Below are 25,080 nucleotides of genomic sequence, written 5' to 3'. Positions count from 1 at the left end.
AAGGAAGATTAAAAGACACCCATTAAATGCTGTTTACATGCTGGATTAGAACATTGCATTTATTCACCAGGGGCTTGAACCTGCAAGGCGCAGATCCAGAAAGGCAATTAAGTACATGCTTAATCTTAAGCATGGACATCAATAGGTCCCATACATATGCTTAAAGCTAAGCATTTGCTTAAGTCCCAGGCTGGATCAGGGCCAGAGTGCTCATCACCTGGCAGAATCAAGTCCTAAAGCTGATTTAATAACCTTGACATTCAAACATCCCAGCCGTGTAGCACTCTTGTCACAGTTATATAAATCTAAAAAACCATACAAATATACAAGAGACCCTGAAACTATATCTTCTTCCTGCCAAAGGGAACAGAGAAAAGCTGTCAACCACATAGACATATGTTTGGACCAGAGATGCACCATTGTAAGGAATGTGCTAGATGATGTAGCTTACTTCACTAAAGAGATGTCACTGTCCACTAGTACAGACCTTACCAGATTGTATTCCACATCAAAGTCTCCGTATAGAAATCCTATTGTTTAAACCGGTTTAGGAATTAGCAGCCAATGATATTCTACGTGTTATTAAGGACACGCTTTACTAGAAGAGTTTTATTATTTCACCCCATGTCACAGCTCAGGATTTCATATTTTCCACCATTTTTAGTTTAAATAATAAGTGGCTTGGAACTTGATTGGCATTGTAAAATAAAAAACCCAATTGTCCAGGAGAATTCAAGTACAATGTGCCACATTATGGAAATAATCTTTGGAACAAAGTAATTGCTTTCTGCAGCCTTTTAGCTGCTGAAGAGAGGACATATGGCTCCTTATCTAGAGAGAGGGGGCATGGTTATCTTCTGGATTACAACATTTCCTCCTCTCTCCCACTCCCATTCTCAACATCAGGTCTTAGGGCCCTTTCAGTTTTTTAGCTCCTATCTCTGACATGATTCTAAGACTTCACTTTGTTTTTTCTTCTCTTGTACTTCGTTCTATGCATCAGGCCCCCTACAATCACTTCAAATACTGCTACCTAGCGCTACCAAACCCAAGGACAGTCTGATATGCTCAGCACAGCTTGAGAACATAGGAGAAGTGCAACAAAACCACAGCTAATGAGGGCTGGTCAGTGCTTGCTTTCATAAATGACTTGCAAAGGAAAAATTGGCGTTCTGCCTTTCCTTTTTGCTTCATAATGAAGTACAAACAATTCCTGATGGATGGTTATTTCCAGTCCTGCCCCTGTAAGTGTTATTGTTCCCTATGCCACCTTAAGAAACTTCAGGAATGTCAAGTACGGTCTTCACTTTTCTTGTTGGAGGACTTCTTGGATGACTCATATGTGCACTGGCTGCCTTCGTAACCCTTAACTGAAGGGACGAGGCAGCTAATCCTAAACAAAGAAAGATTTCTTTCCATATACTTTAGTTAAAACAGAAAATAAGCTGTAAGAAAATTTAAGAGCATTTCAAGCTTTCTCTAGGTCCATCAGAAAGCAACAAAAAAGAGCATAAGCACATCTCTCTCCCACCCCTCCCCCCACACACTTTTCATTTCACTTTTAAATAAACTGTCCAGCATCCTGAAGATGGCATCAGCACGGTACTTACCGGTATGGCCCTCTGATACTAATCCCTGCTGTTGAACATCACAAACCCCTGAGTCTGTGTAGCTGTCAGCAAGACTTGCCCACCTAGACACCCACTTCTGACCACCTTGAGATGCTGGAGGCCCCTATAAAGAAACAAATGGAATGTTATAAATTTTTTTAACCAAAGTCACAAAACCCCTCTGTGACACCCTGTACCCACATGACACCTTGTACCCCATGTTCACCCCTTTATACGATTATGATATATTCTCTACCAAGTATGCTTTGTGAGGTATCGTTTGAAAACTCAATCTGCAGAACATCACTGTCCTGTTAAGATGTGTATAACAACACTATGTGTAAAATTGAGATTTTGCTATATGATTGTTACTGAAACATGTTGTAGTTCTGGGTAATGCCAACAAACCCATTTTTCAGAGGCAAAGACACACTGACAACCCCAGACAGGTACCAACAAAGTCAAGTGAGTTATCACTTACTTAAGCAGCCATTCTTCAGCAACAGGAAAGTGTAAAAAAGAAGTTTACATTTCCTTCCAGCCACGGTGCGTATCTCACATACAGAGGAGACTGTTTGTCTACATCCCGGTGGGGCAGTAATCCTCAGAGAGAGGAGGAGGGTATAAAAATAAAGGACAGTGACCTCCACAGGACACCTCTCTCCTCCTTCCATTTCTCTGCTTATGGCAGCAACAAATCTCAAAGAACTGAACAAGGGAAGGAGTGGTCCCAGGCTGGAAAGGGACGCAGCCTGTGAAATGTATTTCAGCTCATGGTGAGACAAACCTTTTGCTTTTAAGCCTACTAGTCTGATAAAGTTTAGGAATTAGCTTGCATGTTTAACCTTTTATTTCTTTGGTAACCAATGCTGACTTTTATGCCTTACCATTTATAATCACTTAAAATCTATCTTTCTCTAGTTGTTAAACTTGTTTTATTGTCTTATCTAAACCAGTGTGTTTGATTGAAGTGTTTAAGAAATCTCTACTATGTCAGCAGGACTGGTGCACATTCATTACCCAGTGCTGGAATGATGGGACTATTTATGAGCTTGTACTGGCCAGTGGGTACTGAACAGTACAAGATGCCCATTTCTAGGGGACAAGGCTGGGATTCAGGGATATGCGGGTATTGACCTGTATGTAATTTATGGATGTCTGGGCATAGCATTCATGTACTCAGCTGGGAGTGACTTTACTTGCTAGGGGCTGTGTGCGAGCAGAGGTTTGCTATTCACCAGCAAAGCAGTGTTAAAGGCATCCCAGTCTGAAGAGCTAAAGGGACACAGCAGTTCACGTTTCACCCTAGGGAATGTCACACCCTCCTGAGAGCCTGTTGCACACACAGACTGGTCTCCCAAAGATGAAATCAATACATTCCCACCTAGGCCAAAAAGCACATAAAACACCCCCGTTCCCTGTACCTGCATCTCAGCCTGGGACCCACTAGTGGGTTTTGAAGGGAATGCCTGGAGCAGAAGTGTCTTCTGACTGGTGCCATTTTCAGTGATTAGATGCTGGTGAGAGCTTGATTCTTCCTTTTCGCCTTTTATAATAGGTCTGTAGGCTGAAGATAATCTGGAAAACTCTGGAGATTCAAACACTCCGAAAACCTAAAAAAGTGTGTGGAGGGGGAAGGGAGGGGAGAGATTAAAACAGTGTAACCATGAAAGCCAAACCCAAAAAATGCTAATCACACTGAAACTGTGGTCCCAAATGGTTACCTATAAACCAATTCTTATATACCATGTAAGTTGTTCTACTCGCCACTCTTCAAAAGTTATTTCTAAGGCTATGTCCACGCTAGCACTTTTGTCGGTAAAACTTTTATCGGTCAAAGGTGTGAAAAAACCACACATCCCCACCCGACAAAAGGGCCAGTGTGGACAACGCTATGTCGGCAGGAGACGCTTTCCCGCTGACATAGACTCGTTGGGGGTGGTTTAATTATGCCGCTGTAAGGTCTGTAGTGTAGACAAAGTCTAAAACACTTTATAGACACATTTCCAAATTGGTACGGTATTCCAGTACATTCCCTATAAAACTAAACATTTGCACTGCTAAATCCTTTTTCATCCAAGTAAAATATAGTATATCAGGAAAAATCTGGATGGTAATGTGAATTAAGCTGTGGAAGAGTCTCTCAAGGGAAGCGATGGAAGATCCATCAGTAGGGACTTTTAAAACCAGACTGGGCAGAGGACTTGATAACGTACTGGTGAGAACAGCCCTCCACCATCAGAGAGATGGACCTGATGACCTAACAGGTCCTCTCCATCTCTCATTGCTATGATTTATCTCAAAGCACTTTACAATTAAGCCACAAAACACCCCTGTGAGGATGAAATCATCATTATCTCTGTTTTACAAAGCGGGAAAACTGCAGCACAGAGCAGTTTAGTGATGTGGCCAAGGCCTCTGGAAGTCGGTGGCAGAGTCAAAATAAGAATCAAGTCACTTGACTCCCAAATTGCAGTGCTCTAACCATGAGAACATCCTTCTCCTTAGTGCAAAGATCTATTAATTGGGGTATTTTTATACTGTCGCATTATGATTGTTTATATATCAGGGTCAAGGCCTCATTGAGCTGCATGCTCTTCAAACATTGACCCAATCTTTGCTCCTAAGAGCTTGCAATCTAGTTTAAGGGCTTATTTTTTACAGGGAAGTAGCCCAGAAGAGATATAGCAGAATAGCTGTTCCGTACTCGCTCTTCATGTGGACACTCTTATTAGTCTTTGGAAGCGGACTAAGCCAATCCCCAAAGAGGCACTCAGTGTGGAATAAGCGTGTCCACGTGGGGCGCTAGTGCAAAATAGCTCCTGCGCTTTATATTCACATCCTCAATTATTTCACACTAGCTTCCCCATGTAGACAAGTCCTAAAACAACTTGCAGCGAGTGGGTGTAACGAACCATTGGAAGGAAGCGAGGAGGAGGATGAATGTGGAGTAGCAGAGACAAAATCACATGGGTACATGGGCCAGCTAGTGCAGAGCTTCAGAGCCTGACTCAATGACAGGATGCTTTTTTCAAACTAGTTACTTTACCCTTTGCCTACATTTCTGTTATTTTTCACGTGCCTGTTTTACTTGAACCTCTGCCTGCTGCCTCTGTTGTTAAACCCGGAAATAGGCCAAGCTTTACAAAATAACTGGTTGTTTGGGGTGGTTGGGTTTTTTTGAGTTATCATTCATTTTACATTTTTTAAATTAAAACAGATACAAGCATTTCCATGACCAACCCCACCCGGACACTCCCTTCCCTACAGCAATTAGTTGCTGTCTGTCCCCTTTAACGAAACCAAACCACCCTCAACTAGGAGTTGGGGATGTCACTGGGACTCCTGAGTTAGAGAAAATCTGTCTTCCATTTCAGCTTCTTTTGGCCTGCCAGGGAGAGCCTGCCAGGCAGAGTATACGTGTCCCATATATTATTAACAGCAGGGCTGGAGGAAGTGGTGTAAAGGGCACGATGCATAATTAGATCCTGAATTTGCAAAGACTTGTGCATTCGAGCAGTCCTGTTCCCTAAAGTTACTCATGTGAACAAATCTTTGCAGAATCGACCCCTTCATTATTTTGAGCATCATGTTGCCCTTTGCTGGTACATTTGCAAGGCCATTCTTGTACCTTTGCATGTAAATCCTCTTTGGACACAAAGATATGAGTTGCTATAAAGTCCCCCTGCCCCTTTTCAGATGGGTTTTTAATGGATATTTTACCCCCATTTACGGTGCCTGTGTAACCCACTGGTGACTGTGTGACAGGATCCTGCCTGTGCCAGCTCCACAGAGGACAGGAATCCCTTAGAGCTCCCATCCAACTCACGCCCTTTAGCTGAAGCCTTCGCAGCTCGTATTTTTGGCTCGAGGGGTATGTCAACACTGCACGCGGCAGCGTCTCAGAGCCCAGTTCTACAGACAAGGCTACAGCACTAAAATGGATGTATAGACATTCAGGCTCAGGGTCTGAAGCCTAGGGAGGGGGGTGGGCTGTTTGACGCTCTAGCATAAGCCCATGGGCCTGAGTCTGTAGACCTGGGCTCTGAGATTAGCAGCCGCAGGCTGCCACTTTGCAGTGTAGATGTACCCTAGAGGTCCCTGGGTCAACCCCTGGTTTGTCAGCCAACAGTGATCACATTTATAAGAGGTGTTCCCTGGAGTGATTTTACCTGATCGATCATTTTCCGAGCTTCTTCTACTTCTTTATCTTGTGACTCCGTCTCAATGGTGTATGTGCCCGTTTCACTTAAACTGTCCTCCTCATCATGCTTCCTAGCCTTGACCAATTTTGGGTCGGTAGGTGATGCGGTGACAGGGTCTGGTGCAGATGATATTACTACCCGTGGAGCCACTGGCATCTGCAGAGGTGCTGGCTTCTCAGCGCTTGGCTTTCCAGCTTGAGAGTTCTGCCTTAGAAACTCAGCAGCAAAATCCTGAGCAATTTTAGACTTCCTCCCAATGCTGCCGTAGTTCTTTGCAGACGGCCTTGAAGCAGAGGATGACGAGGAGCTGATCCGATCTTCTGTCTTCTCTCTCTTAAAGGAGCTGGATCTTTGTGTCCCTGAGAAATTGCTAGCTGGCTTGCCTCCCTGGGCAGCCAGATGAGGAGGTGGCACTGGGCTACCAAGTTTCTCAGCGGGCATGGCAGCTTTGCGCTTTTCCACCTTGGTTTTCGGCACGGGATCCGTGTCGCTCTGAGAGGAGTGTGCGCTGTGCGTGAACGACTGTGACCTCTTTTTACGAGGCGTGTCATCATCAAAGAACTCAATGACGAAGGCCTGCTGGTTATGCAGCATTTCCTGGGGGTCACGCTTGATCTGGCGCTGAAGCCTGGCTTGCTCAGCTGCATGGTCACTGCTCGTGGTCTCCTTTTCTGCTGTGGGTGCAACGGGGTCTTCGGAATCGCTCTGCGTCCCATCTTCATGTCTGTTACCTGCAAATGGTTACAAGCAATTGAGTCCTACACTAACATTTCACTGTAACCCTAATAACCACCTCCCAGCACGGTCAACCCTCGATTTTTCTCTTTGTAAATGAATAGTTCACAGTGGGCACGCTGCAAAAGACAGCTGTTTGATCTGGTGTTTAAAGAGAGCTGACGGTTTGCGTCCCAGAATGATGAAAGAGTGGGAAGTAGGGGAAGGGGTTGTAGGGAGCTGGCTGATGGAGTTCCTTTTTGAATACGGTTGGGGTTTTGCGTTTGTTGTTATTATAAAATTAATTATGCGTCAGAGCATCTAGAGTTTTTTATGTGCATCTTTTTTATTATTTAAATCAAAATAAATACATGTAATTATTTTACCATTCTGTGCAATTTCACTAGTCTCAAAGATTATCTTGTTTATGTATCATTTGTTGCAGGACAAAAATTACCCGGCAGAGCAGGGGAAACAAAACAAGACAAAAGAAAAGCCCTGTGGATTGCATTCCATGGACTCAAACCAAGATGATCAAAGAGCAGCAGGCTGACGGAATTCATAGCTAAAGCGCCTCTGAACTTCTATGCTCTCTCCCCCTTAGGACTTGCAGGATTTTCAGTTTTATCTGAAGAATTAAGGCCGTAACATTCCCAAACATTATGTATATGGCTTCCACATCATTTCTTCACCCTCCTGGCAAGGGTTAACTTGGTTATTTTATGGACGCTTCTTGCTCATTAAGCTATGTTTTGCTCCAATAGTGGTAACATTTTTAGTACAGAATCTCTGTAACGTTTAATATCCCCCCTCTGCATTTAACCAACAGGGAATCCAAGGCATCCAGGGTGTGGGTGACTTGCCCAAGGACTTACAGTCATCAGGAGAACTGGGAAAAGACCTCTGAACTCTAGACCATACCCATGCATGGTGAGAAGAGATAGAGGTTTAACACCATGCAACTGAAAGGAAAACTGCACCTGTTTTGCAAATCCAAGTGGCCCAAGCACACCGGTAAAAAGCATCATGATTTAACACTCAATCCCTGACGTAGCCTTTCAAAGATCTCACTAGCTCCTTCCTCAAGAAAAAGTCTGAGCAAGTAAATGGACCTTGTATTGTGCCCTGAAGGTCAGTAAACTTGGTCTCTGTTGGATCGAGGTGAGCAGCAAGTTCTCAAGTTAAGGGCTGGGAACCCTGCTCTCAAGGTTAAAATCTTGGGGCTGTGAGAAGAAGCTCCCTGGCTGATTTCAGATGTTATGACAGCACAGTAAGAGACTACATCTCTCCTCTGGTGGCCAGGACCCAAACCACAGAGTATTTACATCCTGATGTCAAGACACCTGAACTGTTCCCAGAAACAAAGCAGCAGCCAGTGAAGACCTCAGAAATCTGATGTAATCTGTTCCTTGGGGCCAACAATGCTAATTAAGGAGGTGGCCAACTGTAGCTTCCAAGTGTTCTTCAAAGACAGCCCCACATAGGAACGTGTTACACAGTAAACCAATCTGGAGGTAAAAAAGGCGTGGATAAACGTTGCAAAGTTCTCATCAGAGAATCGTCTGCCTACACACAGATGGACAAAAGACACTAACTAGGTATTTGATGAAAAGGAGACAATTATATGCATCATCCGCATAGTGAAACTTCACATTATCTCTCTCTCTCCCCTAACCTCATTTATACACTGAGCGGGGAGACACACACAGGGAGCTGTACAGAACACCATATGGGAAAATCCTAGGGACAGATGAGCAAATGCCTGCCACCAGCCCCTGGCATCTCTCTGAAAAGGAAGAGCACTATTTCAGTGCATTCCCATACACTACAGCCGGGGTTCACATCCGAATCAACAAAACCCAGTCGCATAGGGTACGTCTACACTGCAGTTAGAAACCCGTGGCTGGCCCATGCCAGCTGACTCGGGCTAAGGGGCTATTTAATCATGGTGTAGACTTTTGGGCTCAGCCTGCAGCCCGATCTCTGGAACCTCCCACCTCTCAAGGTCCCAGAACTCGGCCACAGGCTAAGCCCGAACGTCTACACCACAATTAAACAGCCCCTTAGCCTGAGCCAGCTGCGAGTTTTTAATTGCAGTGTAGACATATCCTTGAAGACACCAGAGCTCCTTTGCTATACAACCTTCTCAAACACTACATAACATGGCAGATTACGCCAAAGGTAAGCGAGACTGTCAACATCAGGAAATGGTTTCTTGGACAAGGGCCTAGCGACTTCTCCTATGAGGGAAGCTGGTGTCTTGCCATCCCGTAAAGGGCCATTAATCTCAGCCACTGGTGGACCTGAGAGCCCCCCTCCTTGACTTTATCAGGCAGGAGGATTACAGACTGTAGCTCCTCCAGCACTTGCAAGGCCTCCATGAGCAAACTGGTGGAAATTCACAAGATGTTGCCTTTTCCCCATCTGACAGTGAATTGGGCTGATAGAGGTGGCCAAACTAGCTCACGTCAAATAGATCGTGGGGGGAATTTTCAAAGACACAGATGGACATTAGATGCCCAACTGTCAGAGACTGCCAGTAGCAGTGGGACACTAAACTATTTCCGGCCTTTGAAAATCTTCCCCTCCTTGTCTGCAAGAGATGACAGAAAACACCTCACGGTGCCAGACTCTTCCCAAAGGCAGGTGACCTGGATTCACCTGGAACAGTTAAACAGTGGGGGAGGGAGGTTTCAGATATGTTTCGGTTAAGGAAAAGAAACCTCTCTCACAGCCATGGCACAGAATTTCAGTAACCTCTGTCCCCACACCTCAGACTCTGCCCCTAGAGCTCTGGCCCCCACCCCATGCCCTTCCACTGTCATGGGATTGTGACTGTCCACTGTATACCAAGGTCAAGGGCGATTAGCTACATTTAGCAATTGCGAACCTAGTGCTAGAAAAGCAAACGTCATTCCTACCACGACAGGAGGCCAAGAGAAGAGATTAACTAACCGTTAAACCTGTTTCTAACCTGCCTTAACGGCATGACGAAAAACTTGAACATCTGAAACGGAAACTCTCTGTTTGAGATGAGTATGTCTGACGACTTGCCATGATAAAGCCGGGTGGAAACCGGGTTAGAACATTCCACTGCCAGAATCCCAAGTGGCATCTATGTCCAGCAGGTGGGCCGTCTGCCAGCTGAACTAGGCTTAGAAGTGTCGATAGTGATTATAAAAATACCTGTCACAGATAAGTGATTCTTACCCTGTGAACTCTGGGCTGAGAAAAAGGGTAACATTTCCTCCCCCCCCCTTACTTATGCTGTACTGGGAAGGCAAGAACATAGACTAGCCAGCATGAAAAACAACAGCTTACCTTTCAGTGTCCTCACATGAACCGGCAGGTCACTCTTCGTACTGAACACATCATCTCCCGGAGACTGCCTTCTCATCAAACTTGGGTCATTCTGAACCAGCCAATCAGCCACCTTGCTCTCCGCTGACATCATCTCTGTGTGACCCGCATCCTTACTGAAGGGTCTTCTCTGTCTGAGTGAAAACTTAGTTACATGATCTTTTATCTTTATTTTACCAGGGGTACAGTCATCAAATTCAATGGTAAAAGAGGCATGGCTTTGCACAACGGGTGGCACCACAGCATCAATGTCCTTCGTCGGGATTTCGTGGACCTGCGTTTCAGGCGATTTTGCCAGCTGTTGGAATTCCTTCGTTGGGATTTCGAAATAACTAGGTTCTCTTCTGAATGCATACACAGACTGTTCCTGGGAATCTCTATAAGCAATAACGTTACCATTGATCTCCCCTTCATGCTGGGATATCTCCTTCGTTCTTTCTACAGATACAAAAATATGGAAGAACACACCTTACTTACAGGCACCACAACACTGTTAGATTAAAAGCCTAAATTACTGGTACTGTAAAAGCCTAAATTACATGGTAACTGTATAGTCTGATTGTTTGTATACCACCCTCATCGCTGTAGTACCTGAGAACCTCAGTAAGCAACGTGACTAACATCTGTTATGTGTAATTTTTTCTCTCTCTCACTCCCCAGAAGAAGAATTGTGTGTGCAGTGGAATATTTATTTGGGTAGGTTTTTTGCTTTATTTTGGGAGGTTGTTGGGTTGGCTCCCCTCTGAATTTGTAGTTTGCTCTGTGTTTATGTTAGAGAAGGCAGGATGATGAAGTGGACCTTGAACATGGAGCACAAGGTGGTGGGGTTTGGGATGGTCCTTAGGTTCCTTTGCGACTTTATCCCACAGTTAATAACTACAGCCAAGTTTATTCTTCAGTGTAATTTCTTAAGCCCAGATCCTGCATGACCACATCAGCCTCTACTTAACTTTAGACACATAAGTGATTGACTACCTGCGGATGTGAGGCGGGGATCAGAGCTTGATTTCATAATGTATTAGTGTCCTCCATGGTGTTAACAGAAATCAAGAGGGCCTGTTGGGGTAGTGTTCTTGGTATTTATTTATCTGGATTTAAAAGTGTATTACCCAGGCAACTTTCATTATTTGTCATTTCACACAATGTCAAGCAAACACACGTTATTTTATATCCCCTTATTCCCATTTTGGGCAAATTTAAAGAGCACACAGAATTTTAGCCACTACAATTCTGAAGGAGGGTGTTGTGCAGCAGGAAATAAAAAGCAACAGTTTTCCCCCAAAAGACCATCTCCATTACCTGAATAATGTTCTTCTTGCCTTCTGTCCTCCTGCCTTTCTAGTTTGTTATTTGCATCATCTTCTCCCCACCATGAAGGCTGACCATAAAGGGGTGTGCGATAAGTAGCTGTCTCTGGGAAGGGAAAGCAAGAAGTTACCATGACAGCAAATATCAGTAGGCATTGGCTATCAGATTCATAAAGGCAACAGAGTACAGAGTCTGCTAACAAGAAGTGGACTGATGGAGTCTCAATGGCCTCTCTTATACTCACGCAGTTTTCCAGCATTTCACTACAAAATATCGTTGGCTCAAACTGCCAGTGTCTCCTCCCAATTTAGTTCAGACCCCAAGTTTTGTTGGGTGAGGGGAGCAGGGAGAAAGAAAGAAGGGGCAAAAAAAAGGAGAGAAGTTGCAATGAACACTGTTTTCTTTTGGATTTTAAGTATTCCCTGCTGAGCTGCAAACACAAACGGAAGCATTATATTATTGCCTAGAAATCAAAGAGTGACTCTACCACAATTCATTGTCCCAACTGAGCAAAACGCAAAAAGCAAAATAAATGTGAAAAAAGTGAAATTTAAATTCTTCCAGATTTTCAATAGACATGGACATCTTAATGGGGGATTTAGCCGTACCCCTTTAAACTTACAGTTCTCAATCCTGCAGTTCTACTGGATGCAAACCTCCAGGTGAAAATCACTGGAGCTTTGTCTTTGACAGATTGCAGGACTGGGCTTAGTATAGAAATACAGAGTAGTAAAGGTGAAGGGAGGTATAAATAAGAGGAGGTCTGCAGTAAAGGCCAAATCCTGCCTACAACCCCAATCCTGAACAACAGGATTGGGCTAGCAATCTCTTATGATGACCTTTCACTGCAAAGTTAGGTGAGCTGCATTCAAGATACTTCTCTTGCATTAGCTCAGCATGAGAGAGAGCAGCCACCCTGTGAAACGACACTCAAGCTGCTGCAAGATCCTACATCTACACCAGTGCTACCAGGGCACATCTCACGGTTCCTAGTGCTGGGAATACGCTGAGTCTCATTACAAATCCTTTCTCAGTGTCCCGTGAGAGACCTTCTCTCCTCGCTAGGCACATGGGTGGAAGTGGCGTTAGCTCGGCAACTCTTTACATTTAAACCAGTTTCGGCTGGGCACGCTCCAGATTTCTGTTAGCGACCTTCATTCCAACCCATGGCAAGCAGGGATCCTACCCTGAGCAATGACCTGTGCTGAATGTTGGCGCTGATCTGAGCCAAGTAATGTTTATATTGGAAAGAGAAGACTGATACAGTGCACAGGTGGGAAGAAATCCTTTCCACCATTACTTTCCCAAGACTAGAAGGATAGAGGCAGAGGATCCTCTGTGCGGCTACCACGCTACCTTCAGCCAACAAAGCCACAGAAAGAAACGTTGCTTGCCAAAGGCAACTCAGACTCATTATGGGCTGAGCACACTATACACCAAACTTCACTCCCTCATTCCCTCTCCAATGAAAAGCTGGACCGATATTTATGAATTACAGAAGATGACTCTCAGGTTGATACATAAATATTATTATGAGCAAATCTGCACAACCTTGTTACGAGCCTGCAGAATGATTGTTTCTATAATCAGGGCCCCATTGCACTGGCCATCTGCCCTCCTGCCACACACACGCACACACAAAACAGAGAGATGGTCCCTGCCCCAAAGAGTGAACAAAACCTAGAGTTCTAGAGTTGCTGGGTAACACCATGTAAACCATATGATGCAAAGTACAACTCACACAATTCATACAGTTACTTGGTAGCCACTTATGTCTACACTACGAAATTAGATTGAATTTATAGAAGTCGGTTTTGTAGAAAGCCTTTTTATACAGTTGATTGTGTGTCCCCACACAAGTGCTCTAAGTGCATGTTGTCGGCGGAGTGTGTCCACAGTACCGAGGCAATCGTCGCCTTCTGGAGCGTTGCACTGTGCGTAGCTATCCCACAGTTCCCGCAGTCTCCGCCGACCATCTGAATTCTGGGTAGAAATCCCAGTGCCTGATGGGGCTAAAACATTGTCCCAGGTGGTTCTAGGTACATATCGTCAGGCCCCCCTTCCCTCCCTCCTTCCATGAAAGCAAGGACAGACAATCGTTTTGCGCCTTTTTTCTTGAGTTACCTGTGCAGACGCCATACCACGGCAAGCATGGAGCCCGCTCAGCTAACCGTCACCGTATGTCTCCTGGGTGCTGGCAGACATGGTACTGCATTGCTACACAGCAGCAGTTTATTGCCTTTTGGCAGCAGACAGTGCAGTATGACTGGTAGCCGTTGCTGACATAGTCCAGGGTGCTCTTTTAACGGACCTCAATGAGGTCAGGGGCGCATGGGCAAACATGGGAGTGACTCAGCCAGGTCATTTCCCTTTTAATTTTCGTCTCGTGGCGATTGAGTCCTACCGGCAGTGCACTGTCTTTTAATCAGCAGCCAGCAGAAGATGATGGCTAGTCGTCATACTGCACCGTCTTCTGCCGAGCACCCAGGAGAGGACGATGGCTAGCGGGCGTACTGCACAGTCTGCTGCCAGCAAGATGTATAAAGATAGATGAAGTGGCTCAAAACAAGAAATAGACCAGATTTGTTTTGTATTCATTTGCTCCCCCCTCCCTCCCTCTATGAAATCAATGGCCTGCTAAACCCAGTTTTGAGTTCCATCCTTGAGGTTTTGAGTTCTATCCTTGAGGGGGCCATTCAGTTTCTCACAAAGCCACCTCCTTTGTTGATTTTAATTCCCTGTAAGCCAACCCTGTAAGCCATGTTGTCAGTCGCCCCTCCCTCCGTCAGAGCAATGGCAGACAATCGTTCCGCGCCTTTTTTCTGCGCAGACGTCATACCACGGCAAGCATGGAGCCCGCTCAGATCACTTTGGCAATTAGGAGCACATTAAACACCACGCGCATTATCCAGCAGTATATGCAGCACCGGAACCTGGCAAAGCGATACCGGGCGAGTAGGCAACGTCAGCGCGGTGACGTGAGTGATGAGGACATGGACACAGACTTCTCTCAAAGCACGGGCCCTGGCAATGTGGGCATCATGGATCTAAAGGGGCAGGTTCATGCTGTGAAACGCTGATTCTGGGCTCGGGAAACAAGCACAGTCTGGTGGGACCGCATAGTGTTGCAGGTCTGGGACGATTCCCAGTGGCTGCGAAACTTTCGCATGCATAAGGGCACTTTTATGGAACTTTGTGACTTGCTTTCCCCTGCCCTGAAGCGCATGAATACCAAGATGAGAGCAGCCCTCACAGTTGAGAAGCGAGTGGCAATTGCCCTGTGGAAGCTTGCAACGCCAGACAGCTACCCGTCAATTTGGAGTGGGCAAATCTACTGTGGGGCTGCTGTGATGCAAGTAGCCAACGCAATCAAAGATCTGCTGATATCAAGGGTAGTGACCCTGGGAAATGTGCAGGTCATACTAGATGGCTTTGCAGCAATGGGATTCCCTATCTGTGGTGGGGCCACAGACAGAACCCATATCCCTATCTTGGCACCGGAGCACCAAGCCGGCGAGTACATAAACCGCAAGGGGTACTTTTCAATAGTGCTGCAAGCACTGGTGAATCACAAGGGACGTTTCACCAACATCAATGTGGGATGGCCGGGAAAGGTACATGACGCTTGCATCTTCAGGAACTCTGGTCTGTTTCAAAAGCTGCAGGAAGGGACTTTATTCCCAGACCAGAAAATAATCGTTGGGGATGTTGAAATGCCTATAGTTATCCTTGGGGACCCAGCCTACCCCTTAATGCCATGGCTCATGAAGCCGTACACAGGCAGCCTGGACAGTAGTCAGGAGTTGTTCAACTACAGGCTGAGCAAGTGCAGAATGGTGGTAGAATGTGCATTTGGACGTTTAAAGGGGCGCTGGCAAAGTTTACTGCATCCGATGAAGTGAGCTGTAGCTCACGAAAGCTTATGCTCAAATAAATTGGTTAGTCTCTAAGGTGCCACAAGTCCTCCTTTTCTTTTTACTGACTCAGTTAGACCTCAGCGAAACCAATATTCCCACTGTTATTACTGCTTGCTGTGTGCTGCACAATATCAGTGAGAGTAAGGGGGAGACGTTTATGGCGGGGTGGGAGGTTAAGGCAAATCGCCTGGCTGCTGGTTACGCACAGCCAGACACCAGGGCGGTTAGAAGAGCACAGGAGGCTGCGGTGCGCATCAGAGAAGCTTTGAAGACCAGTTTCATGACTGGCCAGGCTACGGTGTGAAAGTTCTGTTTGTTTCTCCTTGATGAAACCCCCCGCCCCTTGGTTCAATCTACTTCCCTGTAAGCTAACCACCCTCCCCTCCTCCCTTCGATCACCGCTGTCAGAGGCAATAAAGTCATTGTTGCTTCACATTCATGCATTCTTTATTCATTCATCACACAAATAGAGGGATAACTACCAAGGTAGCCCAGGAGGGATGGTGGAGGAGGGAAGGACAAGGCCACACAGCATTTTAAAAGTTTAAAACTTTAAAACTTATTGAATGCTAGCCTTCTCTTGCTTGGGCAATCCTCTGGGGTGGAGTGGCTGGGTGGCCGGAGGCCCCCGCTACCTCGTTCTTGGGTGTCTGGGTGAGGAAGCTATGGAACTTGGGGAGGAGGGCAGTTGGTTACACAGGGGCTGTAGCAGCTGTCTGTGCTCCTGCTGCCTTTCCTGCAGCTCAACCATACACTGGAGCACATTAGTTTGATCCTCCAGCAGCCTCAGCATTGAGTCCTGCCTCCTCTCATCACGCTGCCGCCACATTTGAGCTTCAGCCCTCTCTTCAGCCTGCCACTTACTCTCTTCAGCCCGCCACCTCTCCTCCCGGTCATTTTGTGCTTTCCTGCACTCTGACATTGTCTGCCTCCACGCATTCGTCTGTGCTATGTCAGTGTGGGAGGACACCATGAGCTCAGAGAACATTTCATCGCGAGTGCGGTTTTTTCGCTTTCTGATCTTCGCTAGCCTCTGTGAAGGAGAAGATCCTGTGATCCTTGAAGCACATGCAGCTGGTAGAGAAAAAAAAAAGGGACAGTGGTATTTAAAAAGACACATTTTATAGAACAATGGGTACACTCTTTCACGGTAAACCTTGCTGTTAACATTACATACATAGCACATGTGCTTTCGTTACAAGGTCGCATTTTGCCTCCCCCCACCACGTGGCTAGCCCCTCCACCCTCCCACCCCCGGCTAACAGCGGGGAACATTTCTGTTCAGCCACAGGCAAACAGCCCAGCAGGAACGGGAACCTCTGAATGTCCCCTTAAGAAAAGCACCCTATTTCAACCAGGTGACCATGAATGACATCACTCTCCTGAGGGTAAGACAGAGAGATAAAGAACGGATGTTGTTTGAACGCCAGCAAACATACACTGCAATGCTTTGTTCTACAATGATTCCTGAGTACGTGCTACTGGCCTGGAGTGGTAAAGTGTCCCACCATGGTGGGTGGAATAAGGCTGCCCTCCCCAGAAACCTTTTGCAAAGACTTTGGGAGTACATCCAGGAGAGCCGCGAATGCCAGGGCAAATTAATCATTAAACATGCTTGCTTTTAAACCATGTATAGTATTTTAAAAGGTACACTCACCAGAGGTCCCTTCTCCGCCTGCCGGGTCCGGGAGGCAGCCTTGGGTTCGGGGGGTACTGGCTCCAGGTCCAGGGTGAGAAACAGTTCCTGGCTGTCAGGAAAACCGGTTTCTCCGCTTGCTTGTTGTGAGCTATCTTCTTCGTCCCCAAAACCTGCTTCCGTGTTGCCTCCATCTCCATTGAAGGAGTCAAACAACACGGCTGGGGTAGTGGTGACTGAACCCCCTAAAATGGCATGCAGCTCATCCTTGAAGCGGTATGTTTGGGGCTCAGACCCGGAGCGGCCGTTCGCCTCTCTGGTTTTCTGGTAGGCTTGCCTCAGCTCCTTAAGTTTCACGCGGCACTGCTTCGGGTCCCTATTATGGCCTCTGTCCTTCATGCCCTGGGAGATTTTGACAAATGTTTTGGCATTTCGAAAACTGGAACGGAGTTCTGATAGCACGGATTCCTCTCCCCATATAGCGATCAGATCCCGTACCTCCTGTTCGGTCCATGCTGGAGTTCTTTTGCAATTCTGGGACCCATCATGGTCACCTCTGCTGATGAGCTCTGCATGGTCACCTGCAGCTTGCCATGCTGGTCAAACAGGAAATTGAAATTCAAAAGTTCGCGGGCCTTTTCCTGTCTACCTGGCCAGTGCATCTGAGTTGAGAGTGCTGTCCAGAGCGGTCACAATGGAGCACTCTGGGATAGCTCACGGAGGCCAATACCATCTAATTGTGTCCACAGTACCCCAAATTCGACCCAGCAAGGCCGATTTCAGCGCTAATCCCCTTGTCAGGGGTGGAGTAAGAAAATCGATTTTAAGAGCCTTTTAAGTCGAAAAAAAGGGCTTCATCATGTGGACGGGTGCAGGGTTAAATCAATTTAATGCTGCTAAATTCAACCTCAACTCCTAGCACACACCAGGGCTTAGCCTTTACCGGGCAGTAACCTCTACTCAGGCAGACGTCTCCTGTGCTGGGATTCAATGAAGTGCTATGCAACTTCAGGGATTCACTCAAATCGATCTCAGTGCAATATCAGGTCTTTGTTATGAGAAAATGATGGCTAATGGAACTGATCAAAAAGTTTAATTCAAAAACGCTGCCCCCATGAAATCTGGTACGCGGGGAAAAAGCCCAAACATTTTCATGAACATAACCAGACTTTTCTAGAAATGTTCTCTATTCCATTGCCCCGGGAAACGGTTACTATTTATTATCATTCATTTTCCAGACGGTGGCTTGGCAATGCCAGTTTTGATTGGTCAGCTGAGTCACATGGTGCAAATTCCCCACTAAAGTTAATTGAGATCAGGGTCCTACGATGGGTCCTAGGTATTCAGGGCATTTCTTCACATATGTTTGCAAAACATTTAGCTGATCCTGATTAGGGCCTCTGGATGCTACTGTAGTGTAAAGAGTAAAGATTATACCCCCCAGCTTGCCCGAGACAAGGTTTTTATTGCTTATTTAAAGAGGCACGTAAAATAACTTTCATTTGTCATTCTCAGCATGGTGAGGGACCAAGAGCGGATGGCACACTTGGGCTAGCAGATGTTCATAGCAATTTTGCAAGGATGCATATCTGTACTCTTTAGCACCTCATACCTATGCATTAGATGTTTCCAGCAATGACAGCTATCAGCATGTCTATTGGACATATTTTAAATCATGTCTTCTTCTGTTGCATCATATTCAAGTTATAGCTGCTTAGACAGCCGTTACTTGACTTGTGCTTTAAAACCACACACTGAGCTGCCTGAAAGGAATCGTCGGATTGCCCCTGCACTGATCTATCCTGCCAGCTTCGTGTGGAAAGGGTGGGAATTAGTTTTTATTGCTATGGCAGCAACAGGATATACAGTTAAAAAGTACGCCTGAAGTAAGAGTTAACCCTCCTCTCCCCACAAACCTAACAACCACCACTTGGAATATTTTAGAAGAAATCTGACTGCGAAACTAATAAATCCAGAATGCTGGCTTTGAAAATGACAGTCCAAATATAGTCATTTTGTTTTAAAAATACAGCATTTACTGACCACAGCCCCTGCCCAAGGGCTTTTCTTTATGTATGGAAATTATGAACATATGGTCTCTCATAGGACTACAGATCAAGTGAGGTTGAAAACTTATTTTATGTACCTTCTCCCCATAGCATTTAAAAGAAAGCTACATTCACAGTGCTCCTGTGGCCTTTTAAGATTCAAAGGAGAAAGATTTCTCACCAGGAATAAATTGAAAGGTTTCAGAGTAGCAGCCGTGTTAGTCTGTATTCGCAAAAAGAAAAGGAGGACTTGTGGCACCTTAGAGACTAACCAATTTATTTGAGCATATGCATGCATCCGATGAAGTGAGCTGTAGCTCACGAAAGCTTATGCTGAAATAAATGTGTTAGTCTCTAAGGTGCCACAAGTACTCCTTTCCTTTTCATGAATAAATTGTAATTGCTAAGCAATAGGTGTCACAAATAGGGACTGGCAAACCATTTAAAAAAGGAGTAAGAACTGACCAAAACCTTTGAGAACATAAGAACGGCTTACTGGGTTAGAGCAGTGGTCTATCTAGCTCAGTAGCCTGTCTTCCGACAGTAGCCGATGCCAGGTGCTTCAGAGGAAATGAACAAAACAGGTAATCACCAAGTGATCCATCCTGTGTTGCCCATTCTGGCAAACACAGGCTAGGGACACTTCAGAGCATGCTTTTCAATCTCTGCCCATCCTGGCTAATAGCCATTGATGGACCTACCCTCCAGGAACTTATCTAGTTCTTTTTTGAACTCTGTTATAAGTCTTGGCCTTCACAACATCCTCCGGCAAAGAGTTCCACAAGTTGATTGAGCATTCTGTGAAGAAATATTTCCTTTTGTTTGTTTTAAACTTGCCGCCTATTAATTTCATTTGGTGACCCCTAGTTCTTGTGTTATGAGAAGGAATAAATAACATTTCCTTATTTACTTGCTCCACACAGGCATGATTTTATGGATTTCTGTCATATCCCCCTTAGTTGTCTCTTAGTTCTGACAGAATTTCAGGGTCTCAAAGTGTGGATGAGATGATGGTGTAGGGAGCAGGGGTTCAAGTTTATTAGGAACTGGAGAACCTTTTGGGAAAGAGGGAGCCTATACAGGAAGGATGGGTTCCACCCAAACCAAAATGGAACAGGATTGCTGGCATGTAAAAATTAAAAAGGTCATACAGCAGTTTTTAAACTAAGGGCTGAGGGAAGGCCGACAGCTGCAGAGGAGCACATGGTTCAGACGGGGACATCCCTTAGGGGAGGATTTGGTTGAAACTATAGTAAAGAACAGAATCATCAGATGATAGATGAACATGATTTGTTGGGGAAGGGTCAATGTGGCTTTTGTAAAGGGAAATCATGCTTCACCAATCTACTAGAATTCTTTGAGGGGTGAACAAGTATATTGTGACAAAGTTCCTCCTCTGCCTTGGTGGGTGCTGTGCTTATTGGTGGATTTTCTTGCCTCAGAGGTTCACGGCAGCCCTCAGTTTGGCCACTTTCATGGCTCAAATCTGCCGTTCACTCAGTTCAGACTCATCACTGGCCAGCATGGGGAAAGGAAGAAGAACAGTCCCCGCAGTCTCTGCTGATCCATCTAGTGGATCGGGGAACAGGCCAGAGACCTTCGCCTCTGGTGGAACCCACAGTCCAGTTCAACTCCTCCGGTAGCAAGTAGGGAGTTGGAGCGATGGGGGGAACCCGGACCCGCCTTGTATTCTGGGTTCCAGCCCATGGCCCTGCGGATTTCAGCTGTCTATAGTGGCTCCTGGAACAGCTGTGCGACAGCTACAACTCCCTGGGCTACTTCCCCATGGCCTCCTCCCAACACCTTCTTTATCCTCACCATAGGACCTTCCTCCTGGTGTCTGATAATGCTTGTACTCCTCAGTTCTCCAGCAGTATGCCTTCTTACTCTCAGCTCCTAGTGCCTCTTGCTCCCAGCTCCTTACACGCGCACCATAAACTGAAGTGAGCTCCTTTTTAAACCCAGGTGCCCTGATTAGCCTGCCTTAATTGATTCTAGCAGCTTCTTGATTGACTGCAGGTGTCCTAATCAGCCTGTCTGCCTTAATTGTTTCCAGAAAGTTCCTGATTATTCTGGAACCTTCCCTGTTACCTTACCCAGGGAAAAGGGACCTACTTAAGCTGGGGCTAATATATCTGCCTTCTATCACTCTCCTGTAGCCATCTGGCCCGACCCTGTCACAAAAGGGACAAGGGGGATCCAGTGGATATAGATCACTTGGACTTTCAGAAAGCCTTTGACAGCGTCCCTCACGAAAGGCTGTTAAGTAAAGTAAGCAGTCATGGGATAAGAGGATCAGTAACTGGTTAAAAGACAGGAAACAAAGGGTAGGACTAAAGGGTCAGTTTTTAGACTGGAGAGAGGTAAATAGTGGTGTCCCCCCAGGGGTCTGTACAGGGACAAGTACTGTTCAATATATTCATATATGATCTGGAAAAAGGTGTAAACAGTGAGATGGCAAAATTTGCAGATGATACAAAACTACACAAGATAGTTAAGTCCAAAGCAGACTGCAAAGAGTTACAAAGGGATCTCACAAAACTGGGGGACCAGACAACAAAATGGCAGATGAAATTCAGTGTTGATAAATTCAAAGTAATGCACATTAGAAAACATAATCCCAACTATATATACAAAATGATGGGGTCTAATTTAGCAGTTACCACTCAAGAAAGGGATCTAGGAGTCACTGTGGATAGTTCTCTGAAAACATCCAATCAATGTGCAGCAGCAGTCAAAAAAGCTGAAAGAATGTTACGGACCATGAGGAAAGGGATAGATAATAAGACAGAAAATATCGTCATTAGACTATATGTATTTATGGTATGCTCACATCTTGAATACTGCGTGCAGTTCTGGTTGCCCCATCTCAAAAAAGTTATATTAGAATTGGAAAAGGCACAGAGCAGGGCAACAAAAATTATTAAGGGTATGGAACAGCTTGCATGTGAGGAGAGATTAACAAGCCTGGGACTTTTCAGCTTGGAAAAGAGATGACTAATGGGGGATAGGATAGATATCTGAACGGTGTGGAGAAAGTGACTAGGGAAGAGTTATTTACTCTTTCACATAACACAAGAATCAGGGGTCACCCAATGAAATTAATAGGCAGCAGGTTTAAAGCAAACAAAAGGAAGTACTTCCCCACATAACACACAGTCAACCTGTGGAACTCATTGCCAGGGGATGTTGTGAAGGCCAAAACTATAAGAGGGTTCAAAAAAGAATTAGATAAGTTCCTGGAGGATAGGTCCATCAATGGCTATTAGCCGAAGTGTTCAAGAATGCAACCCCATGGTCTGGGCATCACTAAACCTCTGACTGCCAGAAGCTGGGAGTGGACAACAGGGGATGGATCACTTGATATTTGCCTGTTTGATTCATTCCCTTTGAAGCAGCTGGCATTGGCCAGAGTCAGAAGACAGGATATTGGGCTAGATGGACCGTTGGTCTGACCCACTATGGCCATTCTTATGTAACTGTGAAGACAGAATGAAAACTGGGGTGGGGGGAAGCCAAAAAAAAGAAAACAAAACAAAAATTGACTAGCTGGATCCTCAGCTCCTCTTTCCAGCTGCTTTAAGCTGCTCCAGCAGCCTTAGAGGGGCAGCTGGGTATTCCCCTTGTGTAGGAGACCCATGGGTGACAAAGATGGCCCAATGTAAGGAGCACATCAAAGTTGGAAGAGGCATGGTCAGAGTGCACTGCTCTCGGTGACCATTCCAGCCAGCACGCATCAGAGCAGCCTAAAGCCTGCTCTAACTTACACTGCCAGGATTGAAAGCCAATTAATGCCCTCCTCCTCCTCGGGGGCACCGAACAGCACACAGAGTCTGCCCATGTGGCTTTGACAGCAAGATCAGATTGTACATGGTATGTTAAAAAGTATCAGTATTTTAAGATTAAATATTTGCGGGGGGTGGGGGGAGAGAAGAGAACTCCATTTGTTTTGGGGTCATTTTGCTGTCCCTGATCATCCTATAAGGATAAGGGAATAAATTACAACTTCATTCCACTCAACTTCCAAGAAGAATGCAAAGGGCACAGCTAGAAGTGGAGGGGGAGGGGACTGCATTTCTCTCTTTTTATGTCTGGCTAAAATATTTTAGGAACCATTAATTTTCCATCACATTTTAGCTTCTAAATTAAACCTGATTTTAAATAAGCAATTATATTAAGTGAGCAGAACTTGCTAACTTTCAATGCTAACCCAAAGGGCCAGATCTTCAGCTGATGTAAATCTGCATAGGTCCACTGACTTCAGCAGAGCTATACTGGTTTACACCAACTGAGTATCTGGCCCCAAAAGGAGAATTTCTTACATTCTGTGGGGAATTATGGATGATAAGATTTTGCCCGCCCTATTATATAAACCAACCACCTTAGACACAAGTTGCCTTAAATCCACAGCTTTTCTTCCACAGGGCTGTTGGGAACGCACAGAAACATGGAAACTGCCCAAACTGCTGGTGCCACGAGGAGCATAAATGAAAAATAACTACTCAGTCATTTAAATCATATTATGGTCAGCCTGATTGATAGCAGCTCATTACCATCCCTCCCAATGTCATGCCAATCTGTCCAGATGATACCAAATCATTCAAACATATTTCTTGGCTCATCAATTCAGGCAGAAAGTCTGAAAACTATTCTTGTAGATGACAGACCTGAGATCAGCATGAGCATTCAGCTACACAAATATTGAATGATTGGTGACAGTGTCATACAGAGAAGGCTACTGACATACATGCGTTCTGTTCAGCAATTTACTCCTGTAATGGGGGATGGGTAGTCTTCTTTTTTTTAAAACAAAAGTGATAAGGCAACAAGGGTCAGGACCAAAAATGCAGCCCAGCTGCACAAGGAAAAGAGGAAACTACGCATTAATGCAGCCACTCTAACAGCTTCCTTAGAGAAAGCTCTCACTTTACACATGCAGCTTTGATCATGACGGGGTTCCATTTCTTTGATAATATAACTGATGGGGTTCCTGGCAGCCTCCTGGTTTCATGCCAAAGGCTGGTACTTACCCAGTAGCCCAAATTACAAAGGAAAAGAGACAATAATGGTAAATTCCTTTGCTGACGAGAGCATAATCAGGTTTTGAAGCTTGCTATTCACAACAAAAGCATCAGAAATCTACACTGTCTCAATCAAGCATTTTTCGATTAATCATTAATCGTACAACTTCCATCTTCAGAAGATATAGTATAGCAGGCTCATTAAGGAGTAGGCCTGGGGTGGGGGGAGAGGGAAAAGATCCAATTTTAATAGTTTTAAGTCAAGTAATTCCTAAAACCTCTGTCATTTTTTCTAATAGTAGATTACGATATAGCTGGGGGGGTGGGGGGCGGGGACTAAAGAAATCCTTGGCCGTTTTTATCTGTAAGTTGTTGTTTTTTAAAGTGGGGTAAACCTATACCATGGCCTCTTGTGATTGATGGGAGTATACATTAATATTGGAGGTTTTTGCATTGGAATGGCCAAAACTTATTTGTATCAATTATTTAGTCAGTATTTGATGTGCTGTAGGTTCCTTCAAACTGGATCGGATGAGATAGAGATAGCTGCATATCTAAGATGGTGGTTTCTCCTATCCTCTAATGCAGATGTTACCATGACCTCAGGGGAAGTAGCCAAAGGGCTACATCCGCCACTCCAAAAGCAGCAACAGCTCCAACTGACTCCACGTGAGCTGCACCAGCTCACTCCAGTGACGGATTTGGCCCCAAGACTTGAAAGCTGCCCATTTCATTTACAGTACGCCATAATTTAACTACACAGAACTGTTAGAAACAAGGACTCCAGCGAATCAGTTACAAATGTTATAGTTCCTCATCCTTAATAGTAGGTTTGAGCTTTTATCAATATTATTATTTGTATTATGGTAGCGCCTAGAGACCCAGTAGAGATCAGAGCTCCATTGTTCTAGGCGCTGTTCAAACACAGCGTACAAGACAGCCCCTCTCCCGAAGAGCTTCCAATCTAGACAGAGAAGACAGACACAAAGGAAGTATTATCCCCATTTTACAGATGGGAAATGGAGACCCAAATGACTAGTCCAAGGAACTCTTTGGCAGAGGCAGAAACTGAAACCAGATCTCTGGAGTCCCAATCAAGTGCCTCAAGCACAAGACCCTCTGTCCTCTCCAGCACCCAGGAATATAGTTAACCAATGGTCACTTGTATAAAGACTGTTTCACAGAATTCGAAGGGATTTAAATTAAAGGGTGGAAAATCATGGCCCTGTTTACAAAGGTGCCAATTTCAAATGGGAGCTCT

The 25,080-nt window shown here is 45.3% G+C and overlaps 1 protein-coding gene across 3 annotated transcripts in view; it reads right to left on the bottom strand.

Annotated features, from left to right (window-relative positions):
- Window positions 1-25,080, bottom strand: part of CEP170B (centrosomal protein 170B) — a 99,010-nt gene that overhangs the window by 35,629 nt on the left and 38,301 nt on the right. For all 3 annotated transcript variants that reach the window (XM_037901066.2, XM_037901067.2, XM_043550233.1), the window contains exons 7-11: window positions 11,189-11,302; window positions 9,851-10,327; window positions 5,783-6,546; window positions 3,035-3,223; window positions 1,611-1,734 (exon numbers count right to left, since the gene is read on the bottom strand). In XM_037901066.2, coding sequence (XP_037756994.1) covers window positions 1,611-1,734; window positions 3,035-3,223; window positions 5,783-6,546; window positions 9,851-10,327; window positions 11,189-11,302 — 1,668 coding nt within the window. The remainder of the gene's footprint in view (window positions 1-1,610; window positions 1,735-3,034; window positions 3,224-5,782; window positions 6,547-9,850; window positions 10,328-11,188; window positions 11,303-25,080) is intronic.

The sequence above is a fragment of the Chelonia mydas genome, chromosome 6 (genome assembly GCF_015237465.2).
Source record: "Chelonia mydas isolate rCheMyd1 chromosome 6, rCheMyd1.pri.v2, whole genome shotgun sequence".
Lineage (NCBI taxonomy): Eukaryota > Metazoa > Chordata > Testudines > Cheloniidae > Chelonia > Chelonia mydas.
The sequence above is the reverse complement of the archived record's forward strand: the minus strand, read 5'-3'. Positions and strand labels throughout refer to the sequence as shown.